Raw genomic sequence first — 13,275 nt, forward strand, 5'->3', positions numbered from 1 at the left:
GGCATCTAGTGCTGACGCACCAGCGATAGTTCCCGTGTACAACCGCGCATATGGGTGTTTGGGTGTGAGGCTGCCTAGAATCACGTTACTTGGATGTGACAATATTGAAATGCGAAACGAAACTGAACCAATTGTATGGGATCGTTGGTATGAAGGCGCCCTGGGTATCGGAACGGTCGGCTTGCTTGGCCGCATTCTGCAGAATATCGAACCGAACTTGCTCTGATATGCAGCGAATCGCCAGGGTTGAATCTGGCAATTCGTACTACAAGTACCAACAGCACGCAGATTGGGGGCCATGCTGCCGCCGGGCTTCAGGGCCTAGTATCAGGTAGGATCATGGCGCCAATGACTTTAGCGCCGCGAGGTTGGGCTATGACAGCGAAGCATACGGCTGATCCCCAGGGTCCCTTTCTCGGCCACGCACGCCAGATAACATGAGGAAAGGCTTGCTGTCTCATTCTAGCGAGGTAACTGTGAAAACCATAACCCCGCGCGATGAACTGGCAACTCTCACGTAAGACTTGGAACGCCATGCATGCATGAGATGCAGGCCGCTGTTAGTGCGTGTCGCTTCCCCAAGCCTTTACGACCAACTCATTTTGGACTGGAGTAACCCAAACAGGGGTTCTGGGCAGACGGGAAGATGAAGCTGAAATTTGGACTGCAGTCACAGGAATGATAGGCTCACTGCTGATAATTCTCATAGGGTGTCATACTTGGCCAGACCTAAAGAAGTATTCAAGGTGATCGAGATGTCACGTTGAATGATTGATCACATATATGCACACATCACAGGAGAGGAAACTGAGTACATTAGACAGAAGCATCATCGAGTCCCAAATCAACTTAAGACCTGAGACCGATAATTGGTGCATTGGCTGCTATACACGACAGGGAATCCGTTCTTCATCCATAGCGACACCGATGAAGAGCAACTCTGATGCTTATTCTTCAAGAATGTCCTTCTCCAAATCATTCATAAATTAGTAGTGATTGACCGCCCCTCTATCTTTTTGCAATGTCAGTGTCTTCGTCTAATTTGATGCATATCCAGGCTACTCATGGCGTGGAATAGATGTACACAGCCATGGTGACCAATATCGCGAATGACGCTCGAAGGGCCTGCCTTTGCCATCGGTCGTAAAGCTCATTGTATATCATACCTCAAAACTCGTACAAGCTTTAAGTCTCGTCCGGCACAGATTATATTGAATACTGGGCTCTGAAAGGCTAGGCAGGTATTTGATAATTGTCTTTCATTAGAAGTTAAATATGTTGGCATCCGTAAAGCTCTTTTGGAAGCTTTGGTATATGCTCATGCTCTTGCTACGAGGTCTATGGCCGACTCATTTCCTTCGTCATGCCGCTCGATTAGGTGGATATGGTCAGACTCAATGCTGAGTTAGCAAGAGCTACTTGCCTTACAAAGCAAGCACCTTCTGCCACAGGGTTGTGGCCTCCGGTTGAGCAATCGCTGTCTCTCCAGCTCCTCTATGATTCGGTATGTCGACAACCTCGCCATCCAGACCCTTGTTGTTGGCGGCGTTCTGCTGCTTGCCCAGATAGTAGTTTGGCATAAAGAAAGAAGCAATAAGAGAAATACAGGACAAGCAGATGGCGGCGATCGTGATATGCCCATTTACAATAGCGTAGGCGCGGATAGATCCTTGGCGAATGGGATCATCGAACTGGTACTTCTTCAACGTCTTGATATTGCCGTAAATCTTGGCGATGACACTGTTGGAAACGCCGGGAAGTTCTTCACGCATCTGGTCAACCATCTGCTCCGTCCAGATGCTCGTTGCAACGGCGCTTCCGATACTGGATCCCAAGGTAGACCACAGAGTGATGATGGAAATGATCGAAGCAACGTCGTCGTGGGGAACAGACGCCTGTACACCGACACGCGCACCAACTACGTTGAGGGAAGATAGACAGAAGATGAGCTGCGCTGCTACGAGCCGAGCAGTATCTTGAGTCATGTTGCCGGTCGGTTGGACCAGGAGGCCGTAACCGAGAATCTTGGCCGCGGCACCGAAGACCATAAGGCTCTTGTAGCGATGAGTGCTTCGGTGAATGAGACCAACCACAGGGCCGACCAGGCAGAGCCCCATTGTAGTTATGCCCAAGAAGATAGTCCACTGGTAAGTAGTCCACTCTTTGATGATGAGGATGTATGATGAGAAGTAGGTATTGCGAACGGACGATGCCATTTGATTGAAGGTGTGGATGATGACACCTGCGATGAAGGCGCGGTTCTGTAAAATGCTCCTCGTCATGAGAGGCTTAGGAGCGAGAAATATCTCGAACAGGACGAAGATTATGAGAATGACGAAACCCATGACGATCATAGCGATCATGCTTGCGTTGGTCCATCCACCATCGGCGCTCTTAGCCAGTGTGATAGGCAAGAGAATCAGGGAGAAGGCAAAGCCAAGCAGGATGAGGCCAATGATGTCGATATCGATCATGCCCCGGTACGCAAGTTTGGCCCAGTACACCAAGTTCTTAGAGGAGGCCTCAGAGACACCGGTGCGAACGTTCTTGGAGTCGGCAATGGTTACCATGCCAGCCTTCTCTCCTCGACGCTGCATGGCGTAGAGAGTAAAGATGGCCGGGATGAGGAGAACAGGGACGAGTATGGCGAACATGCCTAAGCCCCATCGCCAATTCTCGTAGAAGCCTTCAGCGATGAAACCGTTGACGGGGACAGTGACGATAAAAGGCAGGGACAGGCAAGCACCGAAGAAGCCGCGCCATTCCAGGGGTGTTAAATCGGCCACAATGATGTCGCTCAGAAGATCGAGACCTGACTTGCCGACTGAAGTAAAGCAGATACCGACGGTATAGGCGGGGAAGGCGGTGGCACTGGCTGCAACGGCAAAGCCTACGGCGTAAAACGCTAGAATCACGACGTACGTCGTAGGTCGCGAGGTGATGTCGGCTAGTTTTCCGATGAAAGGCTTGCTGATGGCGCGGATAATCTGACTGGCAGTGTTGACGGTACCAAGTTGGCTGTGGACCTTGAACGTTGAAGCAGCCAGCGTGCCAAAGATGGTTGTGGTGATACCCATATCGAGGGCATAGGCAAACATGGTCAGGCCGATGGATACGCCGAGCAGCCAGAGTAGCACCTTGCCCTTCTGACCAGAATGGTAGAGTACCTTGTTGAAGGCTTCAACTCTGCTGACGCCGACTTCCTTTGATCCTTCATTATCAGCAGATTGGCCAGGCTTCTCATCCGGCTCGAAGAAGTCCTGAGGTGCATCGTTCTTGGCGGGAGCCTCTTCGGGAGCCACTGGCTGGCTGTCGGCCGCAGGTGTCGACATATTTGGCGACTTCTCAAGCTGCCTGGGTTTTCGAGAGATTTCAAGATGAAGTTGATGCTGCACAGACACAGACAGAGAGCGACATGAAGAAGGGTAGAAGAAGTTTATTAAAGCCTCATGGAGAGATAGACAGCGAAAACTTTACGGTCTTGGCAGCGGTCCAGTGCCACCTCATAATCCTTCCACTGGGATCTAGCGAAGTGTTAGGGAATGATCACCCCACATTACAAACATAGGCAACCAGAAGTGACCAACGATATGGTTCTGCTGCATGACATAAAGATCAGTCTCCGAGTCTCTTTCGGTACGTTCCGACATCGGTTCACCCAGTGCCCCGGACATGCGGGTGAGACAGCTAAGTTCAATGTTGAATGGCACGCGGCACGGGGTCAGAAAAATTGGCCGCTCTACTGAACATCGAGCCTAAGAAAAGTGGCCAATTCTTCTGGCAACCGCGTGAATGGATGGCTCGTTGTGTTTATCAGATCCTTTCTGGATCCACTATTGGGGAAACATGCCATCTAATCAGATGGCCCATATCTCTCGATTGGGGAGGGATCACCACTTTGGTGGGACTAGACTCCGACTAAAGCCAGGATAGATTCCTTCATGCGCAAAGTATACAGTGTCTTTAGACTGTACGCAGAGACGCGCCACTGAGGACCTTCTTTTAAATAGCTTTGTCATTTGGCTCCGATCCTAGACCAATATTTCGAGAATGAGGAACCATCTCCGGGTTATGGAAGCGGGACGGGTCGTCAAAGTGAAAGAGCAAAGATTTTCTTCGACACATCAGCCCACGGATCATGTAGCCACCTAGATAGTGCTTACTTTTTAGCCTGAAATAAGCTTACTCGAGTGGCTATTGCTACTCGTTCGAGTCGAAAGATGGGTACAGGATCCCTGTTCCTGACAATAATCCCGCAGATTCGGCCTCGGACTTTGCCCGGAAGGGCTTGGCTCCTGGTTCATCGCCAACTTGTCGGTTTATATGGTCACTTTCATCGGACGACCTATCGCGAGAACTGTTCATCATGCTATTCTCTTGATCAAGTCTTTCGAAAATGCATCACAGTGAAGAAAATTGCTCAACGAGGACTCTATAGGCAAATCGGCTTCGAAGTCTTGGATCCATTACCGCTATCACTACAATGCCATGTTGTCTCAAAGTTCGGTCTTCAAATAATGGATTCAGACCTCCTATACGATTGGCAACTGAGGCCACTGCATCATAGCTGCGAATCATAATTCAGCAAATTGAGTGAGTCCTGGGAGGAGAAGGAAGAAAATGTATAAAATAGAGAACACTCATGTCTAGTTATGTTGGAATCAAATATCTTCATAGACTTCTGACCGCCCTTAGCCTATTTTGTCTCGCCAATTGCGTGAGCTCTATCGTAGGGGCGTAGAGATCGAAGATGTGCGGCAGTCCAGGGTATACATGTAATTCCATTTGCACATTAGCGGATGCAAGCTTATTTGCAAATGCTACTGCCTCAGCGCAGAACAAATCAACTCCACCAACGTCGATGTATGTAAAAGGGAGATTCGCAACGTCATTTGCTCTCCCTGGTGCCGCATGCGGAGGTATGCCCGATCCTCCGGCCTTGCCCTCAAGGTACGCATTCCAGCCAATCTGATTTGACTTATCCGTCCAGGTGAGAAATTGCGATAAAGGATTGTCTGCTTCAACCCTAGTTCTGTCGTCTAACATTGGATATATGAGGATCTGCTTCGCCAATGGCGGTGACAAGCCTCGATCCCTCGCCAACATTGATGCGCCTACCGCTAAGCCACCGCCGGCGCTCAACGCGTAAAAGCCTATGCGAGAGGCGTCGATATTCAGGTCGTTTGCATTCTCGCTGAGCCACTTTAAAGCGGCGTAACAATCCTCGGCGGGTGTTGGAAACGGGAACTCGGGCGCTAGGCGGTATTCAACAGCGAACATCTGGACCCCCGATTCGAGAGCAGCTTTCGCGGCGAGTGGCCGGCTGTGCGGGTCGATGTTCCCCCCCACGATCCCTCCTCCATGAACGTAGATGAAAGCCGGCTGCCTGCCTATGCTTTTGTTTTCGCTCGGTGTGAACTGGTGGAGTGTAATTATCTCGCCGTCGAATGACTTGACAACATGCTTGGTTTCTATTATACCATCCGGCAGGGCATCTTTGAGGATAGCCGAGAGACCCGCGTTGACGCTGGCTCGGAGCTCCAATGCATTGCTAGGTCCTTTCGGCGGTCGGATGGCGATCAGCGGACCAGCAACCGCCCAGAACTCTGTGTCGAATTTGAGGCCCGTCATCCTCTGCGTCTGTTTTGCGAAGTAGAAAATGGACAGAACCCCGACAACCATCCCCAGAAGCGAGAAACCTGGGCCCATGGTGACTTTTATGCAAAAAGCCTCTCCCAAGCTCCTGGTTTGTTAGGGGGGAAAGAGATGTTTCGCCCTGGTCTATTTTCCCTGTCGGGGGTACGCGAAAGGCATTATATCCCCATAAATCATGAGTTTAAGCTGCAGCTTTAACGTTGGCGCCACTCGGCACCATGAACCTATTAGTCTGGAAACTTCAGATGACTAGAAGCTCCGCGTTTCAAAGCGTTGATAGTCGGAAGCTTCCAATTCGTCCGAGCGGCATGAACCAGCTCCAGGCCAGCAGTCCGCCGGGGCTCGGGCGTAATTCTCTGAGCGCATGACCGATGAGGATTGCCACGTAGGCAATGCTGGTATTGCTTCCTTTCGTTTTTTTAGGAGAGGTTCTGCCTTTGGAATTGACTTTCGGCTCGCATCGCAGGGCACATGACGTAGTCTGCATGTCGACTTTTGTCCAGCTATCAAACGTCGGACTTTTCCCAGCTCTTCTCACCCGTCTAGTGTTGCCACGACTGACTTGATGACTGATGGTTGCGATGATACGCCAAGCAACATATTGCCATTCTGGAATTGAGACTAAGTATAAGTAGTTTCGTCTGAAATCAGAAACTTTCCTAAAGACAGATTTCATGCAGACCCCAGAAGCAAGAACGCCCTGGTTCAAATCCGAAAATTACTGGATTCGAGAAGGTTGTGAGTTTCAGTCAAATACATCAGTCGCATATCGCTCGTTGCGAATTTTACTGAACCACTCCTCCAGCTCCTCATCATCCATCGGCTTTCCATCGTCCAACTCGCTCTTCTCCCTGGCCGCCCTAAGCAAAACATCCTTCACTCCTTCGGCGACTCTGTTAGAACCACAGACATAGACTCTAGCACCTTGATCCCACAACCCGTACAACATCTCACGCTCCTGCCAGATGCGATCTTGCACGTACTTGGATCCACTGGAAGCTTCGGGTTTACGACTGTAGGCCCTGAACATCTTCACAGCACCGACGGACTCCCACTTATCGAATTCTTCACGATAGAGATCATCAGCTTCTGGGTCACGGCACCCAAAGAATAGGATGGCCGGTGCAAGAGAGCGACCATTGCTAAGTAGGGTAGCACGTTCTTGAACGAAGGCGCGGAATGGTGCCAAGCCAGTTCCGGCTGCCACACACAGGAGAGGCGTCTTATCCATGTCGATCGGAAGTTTGAAGCCACCCTGCGAAGCACGAATGGCAACTTGCAGGCGTTCGCCGGCAGTCAAGGTAGCAAGGTAAGAGGAAGTGACGCCTACATGCCGGCCTTGTCCTGAGAAGGCCGGCTCATCGAGAACACCATAGGTGATGGTGGCGATACCAGGGTCTACCAGAGGTGACGAAGAAATCGAGCTGTTCACTATTGTTAGGACAAAGCCTAAAGACGGGGGTATAGCCTAGTCTTACTATTGACGGACTCTCATTGGAGGGAGCATGAGTAAGAAGTGGTTGAAAGGGATGACCAGAGATGGGAACTGCTCGGCAATATCAAGAACAGAGAGTCTCTTTCCCTTGATCTCGGTGTCATAGCCGTCAGTAGCCAAGTACTGAAGCTTACGGCTTGCCTCCTCTTCCTTTGCAAGCTGCGACAGAGTCGAGATGTTCTTTGCTCGGCATGTTAGCATTTACGTCCTGTATCAATTAGGCATCAATCCCGAGACTCACCCTTTTTGAAGCGGTTTGGCATAGCTCAACGTAGGAGCTCAGCACATCGGAAACGGGGCTGCTGACGTTGGTCGGCAAGGTCGTAGGCCCTGAAGCCTGGATGGTAACATGCGAGTCCCAAGCAAGATGAAAGCGGCGCATCACCCTCGCGACCGTGTCCTTGGGGTTGTGGGGGAGCACGGCGATGTAGTCGCCAGCGGAGTATCGCATGTTTGTAGGAAGCTGCACCTCAATGTGTCTCTTGACTGGACCCAGGTATCCTTGGGCGAGGATGCGGGCATCCAGCACGAGCGCGTCTCGGACGTCTTGGCGGAGAGTTGACGTCCTCGGGGTGGAGAATGACACTGACAAGCCTGCCTCGGCGATGCTGTTATCGCCTCCATCGAAATTTCCACCAAACTCTTTGACGAGCGTAGGCCACAAGGCCTCATCTTCCCAGGCCTCAAAGTCAGAGAACATGTCGCGGTCTTTGGCGTCCGTTGTGCTAAGTGGGATGATTCGACGGGCTCCACGCTCCTCGAGCGTGTTGTCAACGAGCTTGGGGACCCGATGATATGTTTTTACCCAATCGGCATGACCTAGAGAAACAACACCGTATCAGTAGAGGTTGACTTGAGAATAGCTGGTCAGATCTTACCGCAGCCATAAACAGCATAAGACACGTTCTCGAGTTCCTTGCCCTTGAGATTGGCCATCCAATCGACGAAGAGTGCAGCATTATGAGGCGGCTCGCCCTCGTAAGAAGAGGTGACGATGACGATGAGACGATCTGTCGGAAGCGACTCTCGCGCGGCGTCAAGTGAATCAACGGTCGCACTGAAGCCATGTGATGCCGCATCGCTAGCAAGTCTCTGAGCCATAAATTCGCAGGTCCCAGAATTCGAACCATAAAAGATTGCCACATTCGCTTTTGTCACAGAGCTAGTTGTGGCTTCTGCTCCGTTCGTAGCTTCGTGGGCTTTGGTCTTCGGCTGGGCTGGCAATCCTCCATTCAGGGAGCCGGCCATCCGAGCTTCCAGCATCGACGGCGTCAGCCCCTCTCTCAGAATAGCCCGAATGTAAAAGTCTTTGGGCTTGATCGTGAGCGTCTGCGAGACTTTCAGGTCGTAGTTGGGGTCGTGCATGACAAAGTTGAAGTTCTGCATCAGCAAAGCGAGGGCGAGCACCATCTCTTGCCAAGCGAACGCTCTTCCAATACACCCACGCATACCGGTACCGAAGGGGCTCCAGCAGTTAGGAAACTCTTTCATCAGCCGGTCGAAGTTTTCGTCGAGCATCCTCTCTGGTCGAAATTCCTCTGCATCGTCTCCAAATACCTTGGGGTCAAGATGTGACTTGGTCAAGAAACAGAGGATCTGCTCTCCGGGTTTGACGCGGTACTTGCCACCAATGATCTCGTCCTTCATAGCCTCTCTGCCAAAGCCAAAGATGGGAGCACTGTGTCGCAGAACTTCTCTTATGACCTAGCGACTGATGTTAGTGTGGATGAGGTAGAGGGCCATTGGAGACCCGGAAGCGCTGTGCAACCCTGCCTAGGCCCTACACTAAGGGTGGAATCTAGGGGTGCTAGGATGAGTGGGAACTTACTGCACTCAAGTATTTTAGCTTGGCGACGTGTTCGACCTTGAGAGGACCGTCACCAGCTGTGCTGTCGACTTCTTCTTGGACTTTCCGATATACCTCGGGTCTCTTCAGCAACCAGTACATGGTGAAGGTAAATGTAGCAGCCGTGGTCTCGTGGCCGGCGACAAGAAAGGTGATTAAGTTGTCGATAATACTCTCGTCCGTCATCTTACGGCCCGTCACTGGATCAACAGTGTTGAGCATCGCAGTCAAAAGGTCCTTCCGACCATTGGCGTCTTCCGGGTCCTTCTTTCTAGCCTCGAGAACCTCTCTCGCAGTGGAACGAAGGAAGCTGATGTTCGCCTTGTACTTGCGGTCTTGCTTCTTGTAGAAGACTTGAGGCAGTACGCGCAATGCCTTATCGCCGGCTTCTTTCATGACAGCGTACATTGCTGTGATAAACGGATGCGTGTCTTCTCGGTAGTAAGAGTTGAACCTGTAGCCCATCGAGCAAAGAGCGACTGTGTCCATGGTGAGTCTCGTCATGTCTTCTCCAATGTGAATGGGAGTAGAAGATCCGTGGCGAGCCCACTTAAGCGCAAGTTGAGCGGCTAAGTCGTGCATGTCGTCGAACATTCCTCTAATGGCAAGGGGACCAAAAGCAGACATCAGGACTCTGTGGGCGATGCCCCAATTCTCCTCCTCGACGCCTTTGGACTACCGTAGGGTTAGCCCGGTGTAGCGAACAGCCCGTGAGACCTAGAACCATCATCATACTTACTGTGAACAGGCCATCGTGCACAGCGTCGCGAAGCTCCTATGGCTTGTTGTCAGTCATATCCCAAACACTCGAGCAATTTAAATTACGGTGAGGTCTCCTTCTATCGACTTTTTGAACCTCTTGTCATCGCAGCACTCGTTGACCAACTCGTGGGTGTTCACGAAAACCAGCTTCTGGCCTAGAAGATCAAGTCTGTAGATAGGGCCTTGGGAATGGTCAGCCATGGACATGCTCTCCAATAAGTCTAGCGGCAACCACGTATCCACTTCCGGGGTAATGCTATATACCATATTTGTTCGCCATGTGTACAAAGGACCCTAAGGGATAGTCCTGGTCGATCTCAGTCACATGTCCCAAGACGGGCTTCCGTGGCGGCTCCGGGATTTCAATGATACTGTTCGGCATGTCGACAGCTTTTCTAGAAGACCTCCGAGAAAGACTGAAGACTCGTTTTCTCTTTTCGAATGTCGCAGTGGAGTCTGACGACTGAGTATTCGCGATGGACGACATGATGGACTTGGTAGCCCGATGACCTCTTGCTGCCTATATATCGTCGTCTTGAAAAGCACAGGTCTTCTAATTTCGTTGATATATAGGCAATTTGAGGCGATAGCCAAGCATAACGGGACAATTTCGACGGCCGCCGGAGTCGCTCAGACTGGTAATCCCTACCTTCGGTGTCCTCGGGGCAAGGCTGGTTGTGGCTGAAGGAGCAGAATCCACAGAATACCACGCTGAAGAGGCTTTGAATCAGACAAGAACACCACGTTCACCACGACAGGCGTACGAGATTCGTCATGTCCTTGCCCGCGGAGAGCAGGAGTGGGACTCTGAATCATTTCTCGCCGTGCACTGGCCCCGGCCGGTCCTCCGCGGGCGTCCGATACCCACTTTTTTATCTGCGCTACCCCCTTTGCATGGTCTGCCAGACTTTCGATGTAGCGCCGTAGCAGTCCGTATCCCCAGATCAGAAAAATCATTGATTCCTGGCGTCGGAGTTCCTTCATTTGCATTCTTGGCTGCATCTCTGTACACGTCGGTGAGCGGATGAATATTCTAAGCTCGCTCGGCACCGGGCCGTAGCGATCGTGATATCCAGGCGAACGTGTGCCGCTGAAGTCAAGCATCAATACCGACTCTCAATATGCCAGGTCTCGCTAAAACCAGGTCTGTTCTGAAATACGATACTTAAATAGGGAAAAGACGTAGGGTGGCTGCTTTTGTTCCATCTAAATTCCCGAGTGAAACGCTTTCCGAGAGTACGAGGTTCTCGGGTTTCATCAGATTAGTCGACTTTTCGTAGATTTGGCAGATAGCCCATATGGAAAGAATGATGACTAAGTTCCACAACCTTGGAAAGAATCAGACCCACGTAATCGACTAGATATGAATAAGTACATAAGCTGGCAGTCAGCTTTAGAGTGTGATAGGGTCAGAGTAAAGGACCATTCCGTCTCCTAATGACTTTGGGAAGAACCACTTGACGTTGCGGAGATTTTGGCAGAATGCGATGAATTGACTGCTTTGACCTCTTGTGAACACGGAGTCCAATAGTCTTGACTTTTCGAATGCCATTGCACAAGAGAATCTCCAATTTGATTTTAAGAAGATGAAGACTCCGCAACCCAGCCAGTTATCCGGTCTTCTAACTGTGTGACTTAGACGGGAGCTTTAGTGACTAAGAGCATAGGTCAGCCATCTTGCCGGGAGACAAACACCGCCTAGAAGAATTAAGATACAGCACGGCTCGGGCGGAGGCTTCATTAATCAAGGCAAGGTATCAAGCTAAAGGAGTACCGTATGGGGACGCTGTGCAGCTTTGACTATGCTCGCGTTGGAAGCGAAACAATTGTTTGATCACTGAAGCTGAGATTGACAAGAAGTACATAGGTAGAGTGGTTGGCAATGAGCAGTGACAGTCAACACAAGGACAACGAACGCAAACCAAACTTCTGTGTTTATTATGTATCTTGGATGAAGATAGCTTGTAAACGATTCTTTGTTCTCTGTAAGTGAGTTTACATAACCTTCCTTTCCTTTTACTGGGGGTATCATGAAACTAAACTTTGTGGTTTTTACCATGGTATGTGAAAAAAGTTCTCCGTCCCACAGATTTCCCACTTTTATAGCTTGTACAGGGCAAATCAGGACCGTGAGATCATTCGTGAGATTGGATTACTTACACTGCTCATGGTAGCAACGTCGGTACGGGGATGGGCCTCTGCTTCACCGGTCTCAGGGGCCTATCATCTTGCTGGTTCTTCCAATCGTTCGGATGAGGCTCGCCGTGTATGTTGAAAAGGGGCTCGACCTTGATAACGGTGGGGTAGGGCATGATTTTCAACAATGTGTGATCGTCAATCTTGGCCAATATGGCGTTTGTGCCAGTCTCGATATCCGGCCGGATCTCGCCAAAGTTTCTCGCCCTGATATACATACAGAGGAGATCTTTGACGTCCACGACGTCCGGCAGGTAGTTATTGGCGGTGACGCGGTAGGTTCGGGGAATGATCTCGTATTCTCCTCCTGGCTCTTCCTCTTTCATGAGCGTAGGGAACGTGAATTTGTGTTTGTGGCGTGGGTGGATTTGTCCGGCGAGGGCCCAGACGTGAAAGGGCCTGTAGGTGACGTCGTAGTGACCTCTAGAGACGCACCAGACCGTATTCACGCTCTTGATGTCTTTTTCGGTATACCAGGGGAGACCATTTGCTGGGCGCCGTCCTTTTGGAGGGGCAAGTAGTGCTCCCGACGGCGCGGGCTCCGTGGATGTGATGAGAGTTGTCGGGACTGGTGCTGGAATGACTAGGGAAGAGGCGTTGGCGATGTCTTTGGTATTTTGACCAACGTGGGACGGTGAAGCTGAACTGAGTGGCGTAGTCAATGAAGGCTGCGTGGCTGTGACGTCTGGAGTATCGGCCTCTCGGTTGCTGCCGTCGTGCTGGCATGATACTATGGCTGCAAGCAGCAAGTTCGCGAGCGAAAGCGTTATCCGCATGGTGTAGTGATAATATTCTGTTCGTAATGGCTATGTGACGGAAAATCCGACAAGAAACACATATAGGATGATGTTTTATTAGGATGGGGTCTATATCTGAAAGGAACTTATATAATCGCACTGGTAGAATCTGAGTTTTCGGACCATCCATGTAATGGTTCGTGATAGACCGCAGAGGTATCTAAGTAAAATGGGCCACCCTTCTTAGTTTTTTGACATTCCGATCGTATCGTAAAGCTGTGGCCGCACCAACCGTGGTGCCTCAGCTGAGGGTCACGGAGCTAAATCGCGTCATGTCTCCTCAGTTTCCAATAGAGACAAGATTCTATCTAACCACTACAACGAGACACACGTATCAGTGAGACCACCTGCCGTTAGCCAAAGAGCTCCAAAGGCTAGTCCTCCTAGTACGATGGTCGGTCGTCGATTAAGCATGACGCAGGGCTATAGTCCTTGAATCATGGTCTATTTGCGGAAATGTGGCTCTAATAGCGGACCGCGGCCGCAGAGGTATCGCCTGTAGAGATCTTTTTGACGATAAAGGT

The 13,275-nt window shown here is 50.7% G+C and overlaps 4 protein-coding genes across 4 annotated transcripts; all 4 read right to left on the bottom strand.

The window, feature by feature from the left end:
* Nucleotides 1-1,424: 1,424 nt before the first annotated feature.
* CTAM01_07038 (uncharacterized protein) lies at nt 1,425-3,332 on the bottom strand (the record flags this gene model as incomplete). Its single annotated transcript, XM_060523063.1, has 1 exon — nt 1,425-3,332. One exon carries the CDS (start codon nt 3,330-3,332, stop codon nt 1,425-1,427), a length of 1,908 nt encoding a protein of 635 aa, XP_060382194.1.
* Nucleotides 3,333-4,671: 1,339 nt separating this feature from the next.
* Nucleotides 4,672-5,709, bottom strand: CTAM01_07039 (uncharacterized protein; the record flags this gene model as incomplete). The annotated part of the gene is made up of 1 exon (XM_060523064.1): nt 4,672-5,709. The coding sequence occupies one exon, from the start codon at nt 5,707-5,709 to the stop codon at nt 4,672-4,674; it is 1,038 nt and encodes a 345-aa protein (XP_060382195.1).
* A 691-nt stretch (nt 5,710-6,400) lies between these two features.
* On the bottom strand, nt 6,401-10,245 carry CTAM01_07040 (cytochrome P450; the record flags this gene model as incomplete). The annotated part of the gene is made up of 8 exons (XM_060523065.1): nt 6,401-7,079; nt 7,134-7,330; nt 7,392-7,969; nt 8,029-8,854; nt 8,979-9,671; nt 9,736-9,771; nt 9,822-9,940; nt 10,023-10,245. The coding sequence occupies 8 exons, from the start codon at nt 10,243-10,245 to the stop codon at nt 6,401-6,403; spliced, it is 3,351 nt and encodes a 1,116-aa protein (XP_060382196.1).
* A 1,678-nt stretch (nt 10,246-11,923) lies between these two features.
* Nucleotides 11,924-12,730, bottom strand: CTAM01_07041 (uncharacterized protein; the record flags this gene model as incomplete). The annotated part of the gene is made up of 1 exon (XM_060523066.1): nt 11,924-12,730. One exon carries the CDS (start codon nt 12,728-12,730, stop codon nt 11,924-11,926), a length of 807 nt encoding a protein of 268 aa, XP_060382197.1.
* Between the last annotated feature and the right edge of the window lie 545 nt (nt 12,731-13,275).

This window comes from Colletotrichum tamarilloi (genome assembly GCF_030869305.1).
Source record: "Colletotrichum tamarilloi strain Tom-12 chromosome Unknown Scaffold_21.1, whole genome shotgun sequence".
NCBI lineage: Eukaryota > Fungi > Ascomycota > Sordariomycetes > Glomerellales > Glomerellaceae > Colletotrichum > Colletotrichum tamarilloi.